The sequence below is a fragment of the Daphnia pulex genome, chromosome 12 (genome assembly GCF_021134715.1).
Source record: "Daphnia pulex isolate KAP4 chromosome 12, ASM2113471v1".
NCBI lineage: Eukaryota > Metazoa > Arthropoda > Branchiopoda > Diplostraca > Daphniidae > Daphnia > Daphnia pulex.
In genome coordinates this window covers 6,562,700-6,586,308 of record NC_060028.1, presented here as the reverse complement: position 1 = coordinate 6,586,308, position 23,609 = coordinate 6,562,700, and the positions used below count along the sequence as shown (strand labels likewise).

At 41.7% G+C, this 23,609-nt stretch overlaps 1 protein-coding gene across 1 annotated transcript; it reads right to left on the bottom strand.

Annotated features, from left to right (window-relative positions):
- Positions 1 to 5,920: 5,920 nt before the first annotated feature.
- On the bottom strand, positions 5,921 to 15,546 carry LOC124209858 (neuroblastoma-amplified sequence-like). Its single transcript, XM_046608080.1, has 10 exons — positions 15,204 to 15,546; positions 15,044 to 15,129; positions 13,712 to 14,974; positions 13,525 to 13,652; positions 12,522 to 13,446; positions 11,391 to 12,456; positions 8,316 to 11,317; positions 8,011 to 8,140; positions 7,724 to 7,870; positions 5,921 to 6,329 (listed from the first exon to the last, which is right to left on the bottom strand). Exons 1-10 carry the CDS (start codon positions 15,288 to 15,290, stop codon positions 6,057 to 6,059), a joined length of 7,107 nt encoding a protein of 2,368 aa, XP_046464036.1. The 5' UTR covers positions 15,291 to 15,546; the 3' UTR covers positions 5,921 to 6,056.
- Positions 15,547 to 23,609: the final 8,063 nt, after the last annotated feature.

The window sequence follows — 23,609 nt, the reverse complement described above, 5'->3', positions numbered from 1 at the left end:
CGGTGCAAATCATGGGATTTGCATTGGATATACTTTGCGCACTACACGAGAAACTGTGAGAACAAAGCAGCCAAAAACAAAAGGGGGGTGGGGGGCTTAGACTATACACACTATACTGACTATAGAATATAGAAGGAAGGAGAGTGAAGGAACTGTCGAAGATAGAACTTGCTGGCCGCCGAGCTTTCATCCCGCAGCAGTCCGCCGACGTATACACTACAGTACAGCAAGACTTTCTTTGTGTGTCCGACGCGACTATATAAGACTCGTTATCTCGACCGACGGCGCCCACGTTTGTTTCCCCCGCCGTTGTATTCGACTCGACTTCTCTCTATAGTATAGCCTTTTATGGACGAAAATCTTCGATTCTTTCATCGCGTGGGTGTATTAAACTTGCTGGGCCAAAATCTGAAATGCACACCTACTTTTTTTCACTTATTTTAATCACATGGCAACTTTTTGATTTTCTCTCCTTTTCTTTTCTTTTGGGGCACACTTTTATTTTGGCTATTTAATAACGTGAGACTTGCGCCATAGTCTGCCATATGTAAAAAAAAAAGATGTAGCTATATGGGGATGAACTGTGCCTATATAAGACAAAAAGTTTATCGCCCTCTGCTGCTGGTAACATGGGTACAGTAAAGCATCTCGATCGTTACAGAAAAATGTTTCCTTTCTCTCCAGACGACGTACCGCGTTACATAACTTGTGCCCACTCTCCGGCGACTCGTGAAAAACAACAAACGAGCCAAAATGTACCTTTCCCTTTGTCGAGGTTTTTTCCTACGATCTGATTTCCTGGACCGGATATTACCTTATATAGCTTTGACTGGTCACGACATTAATAGAGAGAGACATCAGCCAACGGAAGAGAGAGAGAATAACCAAAGGGAGGAAGGTGGGGGGGAAGAATAAAGCTGAGTCAAAAGATGTAGTACGTATGTGTATATAGAAGAAGAACAAATAGATTGTGAGATAATATTACGACCAGCCGAGAGAGAGAGAAGACTTTGCGATCAAAGGACGACTATTGAATAGTAGGTTGCCTAAAAGGCAGCGAGAGTTCCAACTGTTGAGAAACGCATTACATTTGTTCCCAATCACGCACTTGACGGAATCCCCCTCTCGTCCGTTTTTTTTCCCCCAGCGCCCTATTTACAGCAGGACTATAGCCGGAAAAAGTAAAATATCTATACAGACGACTACATATAATCTTCCATTCTACTGTAAGTATATTTACTGCTGTATACGCTGCGCACATACAATTTCAGGCCGAAGAAAAGACTACTCACAGTAATAAGTTTGGATTGATCAAACTATTCGCTTTCTTCTTCTTCTTCTTCTTTACTCTTCTTTTATCCTTATTCTATAAATAACTTCAATTCGCAAATGCACCCTTTAATTTCTTTGGCCTATAATAGAAATTTGAATGAGAGCGTTATTCGGGAAATAAAATAAAGAAGCCTGGATGTCAATATGTATTAACTTTAATTAACGTTTGAAATTCGTGAAAAAGATCAGCTGGAAAAGGTAAGGAAAATTCACATAGTATTAATGATTAATCCAAATTCGGCCGCTCAGTTGGATGTTGTACAACTTCATTTGGGATCCGTAAGTTAACTATCCAAAACTTCGTATCGCGAAGAATAGCTCGAAGAATAGGCCGAAAAAGTTAAGTTCGCCTGCCTATTTCACCTTGAGAATTCTCCTAAAAGGAAAAATAGACGACAGTGTTCGCACAATGTATGTGTACAACTTCCTGAACACAAAACAGAAAATCATATTTATAGGCCTGCATAAAAATCTGAAATCGTAACATGAAACATGAATATTCTATTCAGACGGAAGACAAATTTCACCAGAAAAGAAAAAAAAACCTTTTGGTAGTATATCTAAACTACTCTGTCAAATTGCGTCTAAAAAATATGTATGTATATCAATAATATAAATATGTGTACGTCGGGTCTCGAGTCTTTGAGAGATTAGAGAGAAAAAGGTGACAAATGAAATGGCGCGGCATTCAAAATCCAATACGATGTAGTTTTATTACGTAATGCATTTCGGAATTGATACGTCCGCATCTTTGTTGCGTATTTTATGACCTTCAGCAAGACTGTTAGAAATGAGTTAGCGACATTACGAAACAAAGTTTAACTTGTAAAATCTAAAATGCTGTATTCTCCTGGGATCGATACTATTGAAAGTGTCTATTGATTTTACTAGCCTAACTTGCTAAATCTACTGTATTCTATTATATACTCTTCTTCAAATATGATAATGTTCCATTCAAGAATAACGAATCGAAACTTGTGCGGATCTTGTTTGGCATTCAAGCGCCGCGACGCACTTCCTGTTCTCTCCCCAGCCTGCAGACGGGGGGCTTAGATGATCAGCCGCGCTCGACTTCTTGGAAATAGACATGGAGAGAGACGGACAAGACAACTCCAAGCGGCAGCTTGTTGACCCACAATTCACGGGGGGACAGCGTCGCTTGGGTCGTGGGAACAATCAATTAGAATAGTGCGCCCTCTTCCATGAAGTATTAACGCGCCGGGGCACTACAGAATTTAGGGCATTCCAGAAAGTCTAGAACTGCGTTGGCCCGGCCCTTTCTTAAATGAATTTGTTTCGTCTCCTCGTTACCAGCAGCAGGACGACGGGAACAATGAAGGATGTTGCGAGATGTTGGTCTCGTCAACAACAATAGCAACTATACTGCAGTAACAAATGGTCAAGTCTATTACCAAGACCCCAGCAGCAAACTTGTACAGACTAAAAGAATAAATTGGACTGGCTGACATCAAATTCTTGACAAAAACAAAAAAAAGTAAGAAAATAATTCCGAGCAAATGGAATTGTGAAAGCGCAGTGGAAAGTGATCGGAGTTTGATACATTTCGCTGTAAGCGCCAATGATTAGGAACAAAAATGGTGTATAGCTGGTGCGTGCAAGTTTCGGTCTGACCTACAGGCTATACAGCTATTACTACCGTGACGGCCTCTCTATGAGCTCAGTTTGAGCAGCGGCTATAGATAAAGCACGCCATTTGAGCTGGAGTCAGTGAAGTTTGATTTTGAAACACAAAGTCTATAATGTTATCAGCGATGAGCGGGATATTGAATGCGTTCCAGTTTTTTTTTGCCCGCCCATCTAGTTTGCTTTGTCGAAACGCGCAGCACCAACCCGCTGCCTATTGTTTGGCTGTTTGCTCGTACTTGGCCGGATGCCAGAACTGCGGCAAACAGAATGAACTACTAGTCTAGACTGCTGAGGCGCGGGGGTCAAGTTCCATGTCATCGGCAATAGTGAGGGAAAAGTGAAGAGCCCGATATTGGAACACAGATATTCACTGATAGTTGGATCCCATCACGTGACTTTTTTATTTTATTTTTGTCGAGTACGTAAACATGCGAATAACACAAATCCCATTGGCCCGTGATTAGAGTCGATGAATGCCTCATCAGCCGAGACATATAACTGTGTCAATGACGTAACTTCGTGCTCTCCGAATCCAACTGTAATAAGGCGCGATCGCAAGTGCATTTCCAGGAGCGGCAAATCACGGCCGATTTAAAACGATTGGTAAAACTTTGACATATGACGTATAAGCGACCATCCGGAATATGGGGAAAGCTACGCAAGATGGGGGAGACGACAGATTGCGTTTTGTTCGGCATGAAGAGGAGGGAGAAAGCCAAAGGGAAAAAAGAAATATTATATATCAAACGATACGAGTTCTAGACTTTTTGGACTATTGAAAATGAGACGCTTCATGATTGCAATGGATTCGATTGAGAGTGAAGAGAGTGAGAGAGAGAGAGAGGGGAGAGGACCGAGAATAGAAAAAGAGAGAGGCTGAAGAGGGGAGAGAGCTACTGGTTTCGAAGGAAAAAGGATAGAGAGAGAGAGAAAGAGGGAAAAAGGAGGATGGCTTTTCAGTCTACCGGAGAGTTTCGTTTTTGTTCCGAATCTATATCCCCCCTCCCAATATGCCGTTGTAGTCAACGGCGATGTATATATCTTTATACTTATGTAGAGAGTCTGTATAATGTATATAATACACGGGTTCGATCGACTTGATCTTATACACAACGACCCCCAGACCAACACACACACAAAGAAGAGCTTCATAATAGGCGGACACAATGCGGCAGACCCCCCGCTTTGGCTGACCCACCGTCTGTCTGTCTATCAATCTGTCGCTCTCAGCGTTGGCCAATGCACAATTCAACTCGGAGAAACTTTGGAATCCATCGCTTTCCTTATACATTAGACGAGGGAGAAACTAGTCATCATTCCATCTCATTTCCTCTTCACCCCCTTCGCTCTTTTTCTTACAGCTCTAAAATCAATGGAGCGAAAAAAGACTGAAAATACCCGCGATTGAAATCGACATGACTATCGACATGACTTCAATCAACTCAATTGACTGAATTTTTTATTTTTTTTCGTCCGGTTTTTCTTTTGCTTCGATATTTTCCTTCTTCCGACTGAAGTTATCCGTCTCCCTTTTCTCCCCCTTTATTTTTGTTTCTTACGTTCCCGGATATAAAGAATGGACCCATCACATAGACTTAGAATCAGAATGAGAAATTGAAAGAGAAAGAGATGAAAAGTGATGGGCCTCGTGCCACGCAAAACTCCCAAACAACCTCGCGCTCACCAAAAAGCAAAAACGGAGCTGCTGCGGAGTGTAATGAAATTTCGTTTAAGCTCTGGCTGTCATCTCCGTTTGTAATCCGTTAACGGATTTCCCATATAAAAAAGTAGATAGCTGCGTATAGTAGTATGAATATATACTGTACCCCGTTAGACATTTCTTCGAAAACAAAAAACTTGAAAATATACGACGAAAAAGAGGGGGGAGGAAGAGTTATATAGTGGCAGTGACGAGGTTGAAAACACCATCAATCGATAGACTAAAAAAGTAGGTCCTCTCTTTTTCAAACACATACGGACGGAGGCGAAAAAGGGAGGAAAAGATCTATCCGGCTTGGTTCCAAGACTTTTTAACGCCCTTCTCCCACTCGGCCCTCGTCTGGCTGTCGCCTCATCTTAAAGAAAATAAGAGAAAGGCGGAGACGATGACGCGGATGGAACGGGAAAAAGGAGGTGGATATCATCGATACTCCATCCTCTTGTCTTCCGGACCCACCGCTTGTGTCTCAATATGCATTAGCTTGTGTATAAAAAAAAAAGAAAGAAAACAAATGTGTTTGTTTGGCAAGAAGAAGAAGACGACGACGACGGTCTAGAAATTCACCACGCTTCATTCTCAAGAAAGAGCATCCCGTGAGATCAGCAGCTCCGGCGTTCACGTTCCAGACATTACGCGGCCCAGTACACAGAAATCTCGACGAGTTTCCTGTCTTCCGATTCTCTTCCATCCATTTCTGTAATTTTTGACGCCTCACTCTCTCTTTAGATATAGAAATATTAATCTAGAAAAGTGGGCTATATATATTCACAGCACACTTTATAGAGAAACTCAGCGTGCCGTGCACTGCACACGGCACCCACCCACCGGTATCCGTCGAAACCAATAAACATGGCATCAAATATCTACCTCACATAAATATATGATAGATCCCTAAAACAATTTTGGATTAGTTTGTTCGTTCAAGGTGAAAATCGCTAGGGCAACCAAAGATGCACCCCACCCCAAGCTGGCGGTATGAAATCAATATACAACCAACGCACAAGGCAGCAGCAGCAGCAGCAGCAGCAGTCTCGGAGAGAACGACAATGGAACGACTGGTACATATAGTACGCTTCTATACGTTCGCTTACGGAAACACAAGCCCAAACAATCGACCAATCTCGATCGATGGTCTCCGACGCCCCCGACGCCTCAACTTTCACGGTCCAATGAAATTAATAAATACGTCGGGATTGTGAGAGGAATAATACACCGAAGAAATGATCACCAATAACTTGTATTAATTCCTCTTCCTCCAAAAACAGACCCCGAAATGATAAGCAGAAACTCAACTAGACTTTGGTAAACATTCGTCACGCATAATGATGGATTGGAGATGTGTTTTTTTTTAGAAAACTTACAATCTCCTGCGCGAGAAATACAAGGACGTGGACAGGTTCAACAGGTAACGCGGTAGTCCGTTCGTCAATTGTAACAAATGTCCGGCCTCAGATCTGCGATTCCGATCGACCAACTGCCGGGCGACGTCTTCCACTCGAGATGTTGGCTGCGATGATGACAAGAGTCTTTCGCACAATGGTGCATAAAGCACGGTGCCGGCCAATCGTCCCGTCAATCCTCGCTCCAGGATAAGATCTAGTATCTCTTGGTCGTAATCCGCCTCGTTCAACTGCAAGAAAGCAAAGAAGAAGAAAAATAAAAAAATGACGCAAACGGACAGAAAGAAAAGAGGCACAAAATGACAGACAATATAAAAAGGGCTGAGCTTCAAGTGCCCTTCATTAGGGATTCATTTGTAATAACATTGATGACGACATACGGATTAGCTGTGCACATTCGTCGGCCAATAAGTATTATAAGCACAGTTTGCATTGCAGCAGCGAGTTCACAGTACTAGTAACCAAGGCAACGAACTTAATGATTTAGGGCCAAGTTTAGCATTTAGATACGGCAGACGTTTGACTAGACGTGACAAATTCAAGTTAACGCGCCAGACGAAGATCGATTCGATCCTCTTCCCAACTACATGTGAACAAGGTGTTCATTTCTCAACATGGCAGAGGAGGTACAATGAGGTGGTGGCTCTTTGTCAAACTGTCTACTACAACTCTGAAAGAGAGAACGTCCCCAAAAACATGAGAAAACGTCTTCTGACGACAAGGAGACGAGAAGGATGAGAAGAAACTTGGGAAAAATACAAAAAAATACAAGAGCCTTTAATTTTTTTCCCGCTTCCCGCTTTCACAGGGGGATTTCCGTCCTTCAGTTGAAAAAAAAAACAAACAAAAAAAATAACACGCCGCTGGTGAGCTGAGCTCTCATTTCACGGTACAAGAGACACGACAAAGACTTACAGTGGGAAAAAAAGCATAAAACAAAACACCCAAAAGGATGGGAAAAAAAGGAGAAAGAACAGGCAAATAAGAGACGGAAACGGCTCTGAAGTATGGATGCATCTATTTTACATCCATTAAGAGATGACGTTTGGCCGTTTGGAATTTGGATACCTTCATTCTCCGGGACTGCGCCAGATTCCCTTCCCTTGTCAAATAGTGAAATGAGAGAAGGAGAAAGAGAAGAAGAAGAAAGACAATAGCGGTTGCGGGGAGAAGAAGGGTGGGGAGAGCTGTACTTTGTTGGATCAGATTTCGTAGTTGTGCTTGGTCGTCGTGAACGCCTCCGTCTAACGGCACAACTTTCCGGAGATCGAGCACACAAATTGCTTGTTTAACGCGTTTGCCTTTTGTTTGCCCTGAAGCGCCTGGGGAGTGGTGTCGTAAGACCAGTCTGCACGTCCGCTCCTATACTATCTCATTCGTAAACTCAGCACACTTTAATAACACAAAAGAATATTCGGGGGGAACAACGGGAAAAAAAAAGTTCTTAAGGATGGCTTTCGAGACTCGGTGAATTTCGTAGAACGTGAGAAATAATGCCAATTAAAACCGAGGCCACCATCTATTGGCTACTTGTGTGGATGGGCCTTATTCATATATTCTTAACATCTTTCTTTTCGTTCTTCTCCGACTTCATTATTCTACATTTTGAAAAATGTTGTAATACCTCTTGGGCCGAGTCCACAAAATTTATGACATCATCCAGCAAAAACGGCAGAGAAGACCGGAGTGCGACGTGCAGGCGGAGACGGATGTTGGAATTGGCGTCGTCTGAAGGCAAGCTCCTCACAGTCTGGTAAATGAGGTGGATGCACTGAAATGGAGATATCAAACATCAGAAACTGGGCCATCTCAACCAGTCTTTCCAAACGATTCCCCCAGGTCCTCGCTCCTCCCCGTACTCTTCAGATGAGATAGTAAAAAGAAAACAAACAAAACAGACTGCTCACTTACTTCGTCAGACAAGGGCGGTTTCTGTTCCAAGGCAAGCTTTAGGGATTCCAATACGGATGCGTCGTCCAGGGAGGACGTCAGCTTTCTCATCGCCGTCCAAAGTACAACCCACGGAGTAGAATGCGGATCACTGAACAATGTTTACCAAAAAAAAAGACTCTGTCATGAGATTATTGTCAAGGGCTAAAGGGCAGGTGAGCAGATGATCTGAACCAAACATATGGATTATCTATTGTTATACAAAAACCAGGAAAACTGACGGGAAAAGAAGAAAAATCGATGCGGTAGCTTGAATATTAACGCACCTTTCAGATGCAAACGGCGGCCAGAAATTGAGCAACTTGGCCAGCGACGTCAAATGAGCGATGGTGTGGCTCATCTCCAAGAGCCGATCGAAAATATTTCGGCGTTGCTCGACGCTCCTCAGGTCCTCTTCTCTCAGACGGTGGATAACATTTTGGGGATCAGCTGTATCGTCTTGGTTTGATGTCCAAGACTGTTGGATCAGTGCCAAAGAGCGGAGCCATTGAACACGGCTTCCGGATTCAGATAGACCGACAAAGTCTACCGGAAGTGTTTGCAGCATCAACATAAGTTGGAGGCGGACCTGAACGTCAATTGTGTCGTCCTCGTAAAACTGGCTCATCATTTCACCAATATCCAAGCGACTGAGGAGACCAGTCTCTTCATGGCCATCCAGAACTTCACCGACCTGAGTCAACAGATGTAGTAACACCTGCATTGCATCTTTGCCGGCCAACTCGTGTTCGCCTTTGTCAACTTCGACGGATCGGCGGAGGAATTCCAGGACGTAGCGAATGGCATCAACAAGAACGTCTTCCGGCGATGAACCAAAATCCGGCGGGAAAATGCCAATGAGTAGTCGAACGACGGACAAGGGCTGCCTCTCCACCAGAATCCGTAACAGCACCCGATGCAAGGCGGTCTCTTCCGCCCGACTCTTTTCAAACTCCCTCCAAAATTGACTTCCTGCTGATGAGACAACTTCCGTGCGGATCTGGATGTACTCGTCACTCCTCAAACGTTCCAAATGCTCCGCCCACTTTTCCATGCGGGCCTGGTAGTCGTCCGAGACTAGAGCGTCGCTGGAAGCTTTGCTTTTGCCGCGCTCTTTGGCGATTTTCAGACATCGACGACAAATTTCTGTCCGGATATCAAGCGTCAGCAAGTCCAAGGCACGATCGGAGAAGCAAAGGCCATCGACAAGGTTTAAGAACTCTTCTGAATTTAGCTTGGTGACGTGAGTCTTGCAACTTTCAAATCGATCAAGCCAATCGGAGACCGCCACACTTTTGCCTTCATCGGCCAACGCGAAAAAATATTTCCGAATCCAGATTGAATGCACGGTAGCCTGGCTTACGCCCGGCGACATTCCTTTGACCGAAGACGATATCAGTTGTGCGAGCTTGGCTAGTTTGCCAACGTTTTCCGCAGTGGCGACGCTCTCAATCTCTTGCACAAAACCTTGAACGGATCGCGTCAGCTTTTTCACGTCAACACCCTTAATCGATTCCAGCTTACGCAGAATTTGAACGTATACAGGAGCGGGGGGCTCCGTGAATGCAGCAGTCGTTGGGTTCGAATTGAGTAACTGGAAGAAAAGGACTAGCCGACCATAATCTCGACCCGAAATACTCGGATAGATTACGTCCACCATCTTCGCCCCGAGTGTTTGTGGGTCATTGAATAAGATGTCGCGTATGCGGTATTCGTCCATGTGTTTCACGATATAGCTTGGAGCAATCTTCTCTTCAGCGAACACAGCTGCCAGATGAGAAAATGTCACTTCCCATTCAGAAACGCCATAATGTGCTGCCAAGCGTACGGCTGCTGAATAGACGCCGGAATCAGTTGTGATGGCAAGACCTACAATTGTATCTCGCTTGTAGATATCGTCCGTCGTGAATCGATTAATATCGACTCCTCCGTCCAATCGACGTAGTTGCTGCGCTTCAGACACATCGGCTAGAAGTCGTAGAGCTCGTTTAAGAAGGTTGCGGCACACAACCTGATCTTTCGACAAACCTGTCTCGGGAAGGGTCAGGCAACGATGGATCAGAGTGCGCGGACGGGCGGTGACCATGTTGGCATCAGCACCCAAGGATTCGTCCTGAGAGAAACGCATCATGCGTAGAGAGAAATAATAGGCAGCCATCTGCAGAGTGATCTCTGTGCTGGGTAAACGCGTTAAAGGCTCCCATGCTTCTTCGGTCGCCTCTAGATCCAATAGATGGCCCAAGGCCAGCAAACAATCAGAAGGAAATAGACATTCGGCTAACTTGGATAATATGTCGTCTCTTGAACGGCTTTTGACGTAAGGTTTTTCCAGGCTGTCCAGCACCAGCATTCGCCAGGACCACATGAGAAGATTAAGTTCACTATTGACCATCTCGGGCAGAGAAAAAAGCCGATAGGAAGCACCCAATTGACTCTCGTGAAGTTCTATCCTTTTGTTGCACCAGACGTCCCAATAGAACACGGATAAGCCCCAACGGATGCATTCTTTATTATCTTCTGATGTTCTAGGGGTGGGCGTTTTTCTTGCTCCATTTTCTGCTGGCCGAGCTTCTTTTAGTTTCAAGCTGCTCTTGACGACATTCACCAATTGCTTTGTCGTTTCCGCAGTTGTCTGCAACACCTGCTTCGACACGCTTCCACCACTGGTAGTTGTGGTAGTTGGAATCTGATTATTTTTATCCATCTCTTGACGATAGTCTTCGACTGATTTTGGATACACCAACTTCAAGAAATTATCATTGCCGTTTTCGTAATCCATGTACATTTTAATTTGTTTTTTGCATTCCTGTTCAAGTTGTTTTTGTTCCAACTTCCATTGCAATTGTAGCAATTCTTCGATGCATTCAGCTGGGCAATAGACTAAAGAGAAGGAGATGAATTCTATCCTCATACTCAAATCGGTCACTTCATCAAGCTTGGCTAGTTGGCTGCAGACCTTCCATCCGACTGCATGATTGGCTAAACGAAGTTTTCCACACATTTGGCCAGCTACTTCAAGATCTTGTTTTATGATTGCCGTTTCAGCAATTCGGACATATATATGCCCTTCTAGTTCTTTTCGACGATCTTCATTATTAGTTAACGAACTTCCTTTGCAAGCTCTGAGTAGATGTCCAAGTCGGAGGAGTCTAGACGAGTTCTTGTAAGCTTTGTTAGCTTGTTTCAAAACTTGATCAATGAGAAAAAGGCGATTTCGCGACAACCTTATCTTGAGCGGTGGCATATCCAATCCATAATCGTACAGAAGCTGAATAGCGCCAATTAGATCCTAGGGCGAAAAAAAAATAATAATCATAAGACATAAGTCACACTTGATAAAACAAGAAATGACAAATTAACACCTTTTCTTCTTGAATAGTTTCGTCGTCAATTGTCACTAAATTGAGACAATAGCTCGCTAAGTCTAAGCTGGGATCCGAAAGGTTTTCAGAAGAATTAATGTACTCTTCAGCTGCTTGGAGAATTAATTCTTTGCTTCGGCCAAATGGAATTTTCGACGTTGAACTGATGTGATTCTGTGATGTGTGGGAATCGATATTTGGATGAAGCTGCAGCATCAAACCAGCAGAAACGATGTTCTCCTTTTTAGCCGAAGAAAGTAAGCTACCAACGAGAATTTCGTAGCACAGTTGGGGGCTGATACAACAGAAGACTTTACGCTGCAACTCCAGCATATCTTCCAACAATTCTTTCCATCGATTTTCGGTCGATGGATCGCCCTTTCTTAAAGCCGTCCTGGTCAAACGGACGAAAAGTTGTTCAAGCTGCTCCACATCGTTCTGCTTGGCCAATATAGTCGCAGGTGTTATGGCCACGTCGTGATTTTCGAGAATGTCAGCTGCCTCTAAATGAGATTGGAGCTGATCCAACTGATCGTGTAGATGGGTTAGTAGCGGATCTGCTTTGGAGCCAGTTGGTCGCTCAGGTAAGCAATCGTAAATTTTCATGGCCACTTCAAGTTGGTCGTTCTTCTGGCAGGCGTAGATGCATTCCAGAGCTAGCGATATCAAGAAACTTGCGTCGACGACAATCGGGCTGGCCTGATCCGTCTTCGAATTGGCACAAACCTGCAGTGCCCAGTCCAGATTTTCTTGACTCCTGACTACGAGTAGGCCGCGTAATAGCTCCTTGATACGACCAGGCTGTAGAGTATCCAGGCGACGTAAATAAGGCATCAACCAACGATGAAGTTTCGGTAAAAAAGAATCAACATCACAGCCACCCATGATTAGTTGACAAACGCTCAGCTCGCTCATGGCGTCGAGCCTTTCCAAGTTGAGGTGTTCTTGCTGGAGGTCGTAGACAAGTGTTTCCAGCGTCAATAACTGATGATGGATGCGTTCCAAGTGAGGCACGTTTCTTTCTAGGCCAAGTTTGATGAAATCCAACGCGTTCTCCACCAACATGCTGTCAAATATAACAAACGTTGTCATCAATATTATCAGTATTTATTAAAATTAAATAAAACAAACCTTTGTTTTTCGATGTCCGCAGCTCGTGTTCGATACCATAGACTAACAAGGTCGGTAGTTAGTACAATTCCCATAGAGAAGAAAGGTTTTAATTGTTTGGCTTCTTCACTGTAGAATTGATCAACGGTTTCTATCTCCAACTGACGATCCACATCAACAGCCATCCGAGCGGCTGGGCATTCACACCAATCTGACTTTCGTAGTTCCTGTTGCTCCCATAAGAAAACTTCCTCGCCGACATCACATTCTGGTAAAACGGAGCGGTATTCAAAAGGCGGAACGGTTTCAGGGAAGCAAGAACAGACGGCCAATCGGTGAGGTAGCGTTTGGGGTCCATTGAAAGTGAACATAACGGCGACGGCTTGCCATTCACCCTGCCGGGCAAAACCTACAGTCGATTCCAATGCTGTTTGAGACCGAAAAGTTTCGAAAAAAGATGGGTCAAAGCGCTGCCCTGCGGCATGAGGTCCCCCCAAGATCATCTCGTAGATGGACAATCGATCGAGAAACTGTAGCAAACGACGTCGTGTTGATATCAGCATTTTTTGCTGCACTGTCAAATTATCAAAATCGATCTGTGCCAGCCACTTTCTTCTTTGCTCTTCTTCTTTTTTCAACATTTCAGATTCCGTTTCTTGGAACTCAATCGGACCCCAAGGTGGCTTATTACGACCTCCTTCCTCTATGTCCACAACTACGGCTAGATCAGTGTTTTTCAATCCATACAGTAGGAGTTCGCGGGCTGCATCCACATCGCTGGGAACACGTTCTAGACATTCACGAAGTACCCAGTTGCGTTTGGTCACTTTGCTCAGATAATCGTGGATGGTTGCAATAGTAGCAGGTGCATTTCTCCATTGTCTTTGATACACCAGATCGCAATCTAGACCATATACTCGAGCCAGGGCCAAGGCTTCGCCATATTCTACACAAATAAAATATATCTTTTAGATTCTCATTCAATGTTAAAACGATAAATTTTATTTAAAACTCGGAAATTAACCTTCAGCGTCTAATTTCCATATGTAGAGCTCATCCGGAGTTGTTCGCTTAAAACCTAAAAGACGATACGTCCTTGTGAGGAGTTTAGGGCGTTTCCTGGGTGGTCGGAAACGCTCACTGTCCGTAACCCTGCGAAAAACATAAAAGATTATTACGAGGTGTAAAATAAATGGTCATATTAGACAAACCAATAAAGGAGTGAGCGCACGGCTCTTTGGGCCATGAATGTTTTCTCTTCATCTCCGCTCGGATCGTCTTCGAATTCATAGTCGGCATAATCAGATACTGCTGTATCGTCGGTAGTTGGCTGAAGTCGTTTCCGCTTTACTTTCACTTCACATTCCAGGCCTAAGAAAGTACTGTCAAATGCTGGACTGATACGCGGAGAACCTTCAAAGAATTCTGCCGAAGAGCCAAGTTTGTTTCGAAGATCCGCTGCAGCGCACACAGAAACGGCTCCTGAGCAACGGGCTATGACCAGTGAATTTGCTGACCACCAATTAACATCAACAGGATGGAATTTAAATGGATTTTGGAAAGTAGGGCTGCGTACACGGCGATGAGCGGGTAGTTGAAGAATCCCAGGATTTAGTTCATCAAAGCCCGGCTGGCGATCCAGTGGCCAGAACTGTTGACAATTCAAGGCAGGAATCGACCAAACTGAAATAGCTCCGGAAAGATGAATAGCTGCTAGAGAAGAACCATCCGCCGAAGAACTTAGTTTAACAACAGTGTTTCCATATTGTTTCTTCTTTAATGACTGTAACCATAAATTCGGTAACGGATTTGTCTCAATAGGCGCTTGAATGTAGAAAGGGAGTTCATCAATTATTCTCCATGATGTTAAACCGTATTTGGCTCCGGTTACTCCTTGATTGTTTCCAGAATTGTTAGGCTCACACGACGTAATAACTGGGGAGGCTAAAACCAATAAATTACGCGACTGATCTGCACAGAACGCCGTTACACCATAAGGCACGTGTGACGCAAACGAAAACGTGTGACTCTCCTTAAAGCCTTGGGTAGGTGATACAAAAAAAGCACTTAGTTGGCCAAAGTGATCCAAACATATGAGTTCGTACGACCAGTGAGCATTTTTGGTTCTGGTGTCAACAAATGCCAGCCCTGCTATCACATTGGCTGGGACTTCATTTGAGGAGCCTTGCAAAATAGTTTCTTTGGGAGGAGGAATGACAAACAGATGTGTTGCCAGCAAGTCGTAAACATCAATTGATCCACTACTGTGTGCCACGGCCAACAGGGTTCCATCGGGGCTCCACTGTAACTTTCTCCATTGCGGGAATTGATCTTTGGAGACAAAATTTTTTCCAATTGGTACAGAATAATTATCTCTGGAGGTTCGGATTTCCAAAGCACTATCTTGAAGGATAGCAACTGCTTTACCATTAGAACCAACCGCGAACAGCCATGGTAGTTGCTGGTTTAACCAACTGCAAAGATGAAAATTTATATAGTTTTACTGCATTTATCATGTGTGGATGAAAGCAGAAACTACTTACTCAGCAACATAATAAGCACCAGAACTCTTTTTTAAGTATTTTAGGATACTTCTCCAACTCAAATAAGATTCATCAACAATTTTATTCTGAAGATAACAAAAAATAATAATAATAAAGTGAGTTAGAAAAATAAAATTTAATATGAACATAATAAACCTACAATGACATCTTGCTCCTGTGACCATTCTGAGAAAACGAGCAGTTCATAAAGAATGCTATCTTCTAAACTGTCAGCGATTTCATCCATTTCAGCGAAACAAATTACTTTTCTTGCTTGTGAAGTATGAATCTTTATTCAATTTGCCATAGTGGTTAGCCGGTTCGGTTAATCTTTAGAAGTAAACAAGAACGCAGGTATATACGGCTGTAGCTAGCAAGCAAAAAATACTGACAACAGTGACAAGACATAAGAGGAAACATAGCAGCCGACAAAACTCACGAAGACACGAAGTCACGAACTACTTTTTAAGCAGTGTTGCCGATACAAAGCCGAGTAAGAGCATGGACTACTCTAATTAAGGACGGGACTCTTCGGCATTTCCAATGTCGGCCCTGTAAATTTTTTTTCGGGAGAATCGGAATCGGAATTAGAAAATTAATATTTAATTACCTAATGTTCCTATACCTAAAATTTATCTTTATAGAGATATTTTGATATTCTTTATTGGAAAATTGAAATAGTGGGAAACACCGGTGCCATCTAGGAACCAAACCTCGTAAGCTCTTGTAAGTTTAAAAGCAGATACCCATTGCGTATATAAGAGAGACCACTCTCTTATCTCTACTGTAGGCAGCGTACGTACGCCGCAAGGTACCCGAAGGGAATGTTAAGGGTATACTAGTTGGTATAGTAATAGTATTGCTGTATTGGTATAGTTTTATAAAGGCAGAGCTATAGAATAGTTATAGAATAATAATAATATTCTGTTATAAAGGTAGGCCTATTATTAAGATTAATTAATAATATTTAAAACAAAAATGTTATGCCCTTAGTTTCCGGAGAAATTTAATATGCAGAAATCGAGAAAGAGATGAAAAGCATATTTCCGCATGTTTCTATCCAAACATTAAATAAAAATTCAACTCCAAAAAACTTAATATGATATGGCGCGGCGTAAGGGTAAGGCGTGACTTTGGTGTGGCGGAGGCTTCGCCCCGCCACCCCACGTCACACCGGATCTTGTTAAAATTAAATGTAAGTAACTACCTATCAGCACTTCTTTTACTGGAGATTGATAGCGTTTAAATGATAACATACAGTTATTTATATTCTATCGTAAAATATTACTCCAACAGCTATTGTCGCTATAGTTAGTGATTACGAAATAATAACACTCGTTTTGAACTAGAACCGACAGAGAACACAGTACTACTACTTTGACTATCAATTTTATTTTATCATACGGGCTTCAAGTCGATTGTCACGTTACGTTTATATCCCTGTCAGCTGTCACATGTCTCTGTATTATCGTCTGCTGTAACAGCTATTGAAATTCTGTCAAAAAGTAACAAGAACTCCGTTTGATCAAACGCCTCAATCGATTGCAGCCAAATTTTCAAAATAGATGTAAAAAGTTGTAAGCTACCGATTACTCCCATTGAAATGCAATTAAATTGTTGATTGCAATCAATAATTGCCAAAAACTAGTGCATCCATCTATATAGTGTTACGATAACTGCAAAAAGCCATCTGTGTAGTGTTACGAGAACTGCAAAAAGCCATCTGTGTAGTGTTACGAGAACTGAGGGTGCCCATGTAAAAACCATACCAATGTAAAAACCATACCAATGTAAACCATACTGCAAACGAAACTTTGACCAGTAACCCTTCGGGTAATTCCTCTGAAATAGCTGCCTATCTCTCCTTTACCTTGTAGGTTATATTGGCAAGAGATTAGGGTGCTTTGTTGCTAGAGGGCACCGGTGTTTCCCACTTTTACCCTTACTGCCGAAAGTAAAATTACAATATCTTATTGATTAGTTTATTTCACTAAGATTTATATACATAGTTAGAATAAGCGAAAAAAACTGAATTTATTGATATTTTTTATTTATTTTCTCATGAAAATAGCCCACCCGACTAGCTTTAACACGGCGAGATAGGCGAAGAGTCCCGTCCTTAATTAGAGTAGTCCATGCCCTAAGCAGATTTGGAAAATTTAAAATTTTTAAAATTTCCGAAACTTTAAAAAGCGCCTCTAGTGAGTGTGTCAGCTACTAAGCTCAGCTACTTTTGAGAGCCTAGATGGCTCTTTTTAACGTTTCCACATAGACTACGAAGGAAAGACTGAACTCCCCTATAACCCCCCTGAAGCGATGCTTCTGCATGCCGGTAGGGGTCAGGCCGTACGGGTTAACAAGGCAATTAGTCGTTCCCCGTTTTCCTACTGATTACGTGCTTCACACACACGCATTTTCGGGTATATGTAATTCATATGGATTTTTAGATTTTATACTATAATTTTATATAGCCCTTACCCGTGTCCCTTGAATTTTTACTTAATTTTGCTTACTAAAAAAGTTTTATGTGACACCCTTTTCCCTATGAATAAAGCCCCCACTACAGTGTTGCACGATTGAATTAAACAAATCGTGCAACACTGTTGTGAGGGCTCTATTCACACGGAAAAGGGTGTCACATAAAACTTTTTTTTTCTACACCCGAATTTGTAAGCAAAATATTATTAATTATTTAAAAAAATTATTGATAAAGCAAATGTAAACAAGATGTTAAAAAATAAAAGCAATTTCTCATAAATTAAACTCGGGGTCAATGTTTTTGTTATCTAACCTTCTCTCCCAAGCTGACTTGTATTGTGTCCCATCTACGGCTTATTTCCACTTCATTGCTTTTATCCACACCATGATCTAAATCCACGCAATGGATTGTATCCTTACCCTAACTTAAATCCAAACTTAAATCCTTATTATTGATAAAGCGAATGTAAATAAGATGTTAAAATATAAAAGAATTTTCTCGTAAATTAAACTCGGGGTTAATGTTTTTGTTATCTAACCTTCTCTCCCAAGCTGACTTATATTGTGTCCCATCTACGGCTTATTTCCACTTCATTGCTTTTATTCACACCATTATCTAAATCCACGCAATGGATTGTATCCTTATCCTAACTTAAATCCAAACTTAGGTACAACAACATGATTGATGGCCACACAGTTTTCTCTTATCCAACCACGAAATCTACGCCATGTATTTTTTTCACGCCGGGACTTGGCAACATTACATCCTGTCCAAGCCGTGGTCCCAGCTACATGATCCATAATTACACCTGTGGCCACAATTATTTAAGGACTCACACCGTACCCTATATCCACACGTAACCTGATCTCTTGTCTACCCTAATACTTGTATCCACGCCGGGCCTTGTGCCCTTGCCATATATCCACACTGTCATCAGGATTCGCATTATATCTAATATGTCCTATCCACATCATGGCTTATAACTACATTCCATACAGGAACTTGTATAAGCAATATTAAACAGCCAAAACGCAGAAAGAGTCATTGTAGGTAATAGCTGAGCGGAATCTCGACAAATAAGACTGTGTATATTCTTCGTATAGTCAATTAGGTACAAACAAGAAAACACTTTTTCAAGAACAATTTGGAAAATAATGGCGAATTTGTTGTTATGAAACGGGTAACATCAATAAAACGTTGAAAATTTGGTCGCTTTTTAGCGTTACACAGCAAGTTCGCTAACTGCCAACAGCCAACTTATAGGCCGGCAGTTTTCCGTTCCTTTTCGAAGTGGCAGCTCCTATGTAATCTTTTTATAAATCGATATTGTGGACGAAAGTGGTCCATTTTCGAGGGAGTAAATTCTAAATATAAAATCAATTAATTTTAAATGATACAAATAGCATGCAAAAACATAAAAAAATTGTTTTTTTTCATGGATTTCATCAATGGCTTCAGTTCGAGTAGAATCTCATCGGCTGGGAGTGCAAAATTATCTAGAATAGAAAACATTTTTTATGAAAAGTTTTTTTTTGCATTTGGTTTGTGGTCCACCAGTCCCGGATAAAGAGAATTGGGAGTGGGCGCCAACGCTGGGAATAAAATTTTTATTTGTTACCGTAAGCCTGTTAAATAAAAGGGGTAAATGATTTCACCACTGCTTTCCTGGAATATCCTGAATCTTTGTAAATGGCACCAGCCACTTCTTCGAATAGATCGGCTAAAACACTGGGCACCAGGAGACATTCGGTTATCGCATTACCATTCTCAGGAGTTGCTTTTAGTCAAAAAAAAAAAAAACTGAAAGAAAATTAGTTTATATTTTCTCCTAATTCATAAGCAGAGTTTCTTTCATCTCTTCTCCCTTACTCTGCTGGAAATGGATGTCCCTCCTTTAGTTGGTTCTCAGAAAATTCGTTGAATTGTTTCTGTGGTTCAGTTGGCATTCCACGCAGGAACTTGTAAAGCCGAATTTCACAGCAAAAACGCCAAATGAATCATTGCAAGTCATTGCCGAGCGATATCTTGACAAATTGGAGTCCCCTAGATGCCTCCCCAGATAGGAATTCTTGTCCCAAGGCGGGACCAAAGCCGTGCGGATGGTGCGGTGGGCACAGGGGAATCTCTAATATGTCCCATTGCGAGCCCTTATTTGAACACGTTACTCATTTTCATCTTGTCGGATACGTCATTTTTTACTCCCTCTCGTAGAAGTCTCTGATGCGTCCCGTTTTTATTTTTTGGCTCCTTCTCGACACTTAGAAAATTTCGGAGAAACTGTCTTTGTCTTTTCGCGGCAAAGTTTGATTCTAAAATCTTATTATTAGCTTTATATTCATAGTTAATACATGATTTCGTGGCCCATCTGTATAGTACTGGCTTCTCACCACGACGTTCCGGGTTCGATCCCCGGTTCAGATTCCATTATTTCTTCAATTCTTCTGTTCCTATGCGGGCAATTTAAAATGTGTGCCTGGTAACCCTTTACATACTCTGACAAATAAACTGTGTCCGGATATCCGGATCAGCGTTCGTGAAAAAATGTCGGCACAGCAAACACTCATAAGAAAAAGAAGAGTAAAGAAAAAAGGAAATAAATTCAGAGTCCAGAAAAAGATTTATTATTAATGACTTCTTGAGATCCTTTTTCCGTCCCAAGTACGTCTAAAGTCCATCCAATGGGACGGGATAAGGACCGCTATGAGATCTCGGCGAAGCGGACATTGGCCATACGTAAAAGACGTCCTAGGAATGTAAACTTGGGAATCTGCTATGTGCCAAGTACATCTCAGACGTCTCAAAGTGACGTGTTTTGTGCGTCTATGGGACTGCAGTGTGCTATCTGGGTCCTTTCCCTTGGCCCACCAATTTTACAGTGTTAGCACCCCGCGGTATTCCTTTGTCCCGTAGTTACGTCACCCGTTGTTCATTCGTGAGTTCATCAACCAAATATGTACATTTGATGGCCTGCAATAAAAAAAAAAACATGTATGAATAAATAAAAGCAGATTTTCAAAATATTTTTTATTTTAACTATCAATGTGGCACTGTTTTTCTTTCCTCCCCTAACACTTTTTCCTGTATTTAATTTCTGTTTTCTTTTCAATAAAAAAAAAACATGTATGAATAAATAAAAGCAGATTTTCAAAATATTTTTTATTTTAACTATCACTGGGCACTGTTCTTCTTGCCTCCCCTAACACTTTTTCCTGTATTTAATTTTTGTTTTCTTTATTTTTATTTTAGAGAAGAGCTTTGGAGCCTATATACCTCTACAAGCCACCACCGACCTCCAAATACAGATTGGATCGTTTAAGAGGGGGACTTATACTTACAGAAATCAAAGGGTTTGAAAGAATTCTACGCCACAGTTTCGTCAACAAATGGCTTCTTAGCGAAAGCGTAATACATCGCGTGGGCGGTATCATAAACTACGAACGCTCTGAATTCCTTGGGGATTCAATTGTCGGTAAGCATTAAGTAAACTACGGTATAATAATTCTAAGGTAGGCGGACTCTTATCTCAAAATGAATCCTATAGGGAACTTCTGATGAAGTCCGCCTACCTTAGAGCAATTATACCAACGAATAACTAAATAAAATCAGGGCTCCTGATTCTCTTCATCTGGCGCTGGTGCGCCACAGGGTCGTAACCATATGCATGAACGAGAAATAGGGTGTATGATTTCAGAACAGCTTTCCTGGAAAAGCCCGAGTTTTTGTAGATGGCACCTCCCACAGATTCAAATAGGTCGGCAAGAACACCTGGCACCAGGAGCGATTCTGCCGTTGCATTCAGATTCACGGTGGTACCTTTCAATCTAAAAAAAAACTGAAAGATTATAATTATTTTACATTTCCCCTTGAAATTCTGGATATCAATTTTATGTGGGGGGGGGGGGGAGTGAGGTGAAATGGGGTAAATGTGTTACACGACGGATAAATTTTAAAACTTTGCTTGTTTAAAAAGGTACGACTGTTTGTTAATTTATGAAAAGTTAAAATTGTTAACTTAAAAGATTTCAAAGTTCACAATTCACAATAGTTTTTTTTAACAAGAGAAGTTGGAAAATTCATCGCTGTCCCCTAACTTCTTGCATCTCTTCTTTCTTACTCTGCTTGCGAATGGATGGGACTCCTTTATTTATTTGGTTCAGTACGAATTCGTTGATTTGGTTTAGTTGTTTGGTTGAGTGCACTCCAGGAAGGAACTTTTCCAGAATTTCACAGCTAAAACGCCGAAAGATTCGTTAAACGTAATAGCCGAGTGAAATCTTTACAAATGCGATTGGGTTGACGCTTCAGATTTGTCAAAAAGATAAGTAGATACTACCAAATCTAAAAATAATTTTTTAAAGTTAATGGATGGTATAATAGTTCTAAAAAGTAGGCAGGCTTAATCAGAAGATCCATAAAGGAGGATGTGTGAAAATTTTTCCGAGAATGGAGTCCGCCTACCTTAGAACTACTATACCGTGGTTTTCAAGCTTACCGACAGCCGAATCTCCAAGATATTCAAGTCATTCATAATTTATGACTCCCCCCTCGCGATGGATGACGGCTTCACTAAGAGGCAATTTGTTTACAAAATTTTAACGTTGTTTCTTTTCAAATTCTTTTATAAGTCGTGCTTTGAGTCCACCACGTAAACGATCCATTCTAAACTTTTTTACTCGTGGGGGTTCAATTGACATCGGTTCCAACGCTCTTCTCTAAAATAAAAAAAAAATAAAGAAAACACAATATAAATATAGGAAAGGGGAGGAAAGAAGAACAACGTGAATGTTCGGTCGCTTCAATTCGATCGATGGACGATCTTAACACAGTTTCATATTAATAGGTAAAATATAAAATATTGAATAAATGTTGACTCGTTCAATCACGACCGCCCAGTTTTGCCGGTTGATAGTCACCAGTTTAACTCCACACGCGATCCTCGACTTCCGACAGTTTACGTTCTGGTTCCAGTCACAAAAGCGGCGGAGGAGGCGGTGGGGGGAATCAATCATTACGTAATGTTGCTTTCTTCCCTCCAGCAGCAACGAAGGTTAACGGAAGGGGAGTGGTCATCTGTTAGTATACAGCCGCCGCTTTAAAAGCCAGATCTGGCAACAGCCTCTGTATGCTGCTCAATAAGAAGAATAAAGACCGATTGTGTGAATCGGATATTGGTGTCTTTTTAAAACAGGTGATGAGTCAAAATACAGTTTATTTTAATTGCGTGTACTTGTAATTCACGTCGGACGATTTTCACGCTAATGCCCAATGCAGGCTTCCGAAATAAAAAACAACAATAATGCCTGCAGCTTTTCACGCGGAATATAAATATGAATTAAAAAATATTCAATTTTTTGCGCAAAGCGTATCAAGTTATGAATTCTCATTTTTAAAATACGTCTATTGTTTGAGTATTACATGGAACAGTACAAGCATTAGTGTGTGTTAGAATATTTGTATTTCTCACAAACTCTTCACGGAATTTCATAACATGCAACGAATCAGAATTACAAACAGCTTGATTAGCCTTCAACCTGGCCGACAATCGAGAAGTTTTGAAATCCAAACAAAGATTGTCGTTGGCTTTAATGGTATCTAAACGTTCCCAATCCCAGAGATCTGGATCCACCCGCGCTGGGAGGAGCCAGGATGTTCATGTCAAATGTCGAACATGGAACCACATAAGCAGCAAAATCCCCCCCCCCCCAAAAAAAAAAGTAGTTATTGCTATTGTAACATCCTGGCCAGTATAACCAGAAAAAATAAACAGTATTCTGTACTAGTGGCTTCTCTAACAGCTCCACAGATATGATGCAATTGAACGCTGACGAGTGAACACGAAATTGCCAAATTGCCCATAAAATAATAACTAGTATTCAAATAATGAATAGAAAATATATGTATGAAGAATGTTTTTTTTACCTAAGCTAGATACAACTGGATAGTTCTAGTTGACCTGCTAGAACTCTTACAGAACCGATTGAATTGCAAAGACCCCACGCTGGTGGTTCCAGAATTGAAAAAACAAGGTCCAAAAAATATAAATTTGAACACTGTCGACACATTTCCACAGAAAACAATACATACTTA

What these genes read in the sequence shown, in the direction of transcription:
- LOC124209858 (XM_046608080.1), bottom strand. Translation starts at nt 15,290, where the DNA reads ATGGATGAAATCGCTGACAGTTTAGAAGATAGCATTCTTTATGAACTG. An exon ending in AAACTATTCAAGAAGAAAAG is followed by an intron (nt 11,318 to 11,390) that starts GTGTTAATTTGT and finishes TTTTCGCCCTAG; the next exon opens with GATCTAATTGGCGCTATTCA. An exon ending in CCGCCGTTTGCATCTGAAAG is followed by an intron (nt 8,141 to 8,315) that starts GTGCGTTAATAT and finishes AACATTGTTCAG; the next exon opens with TGATCCGCATTCTACTCCGT.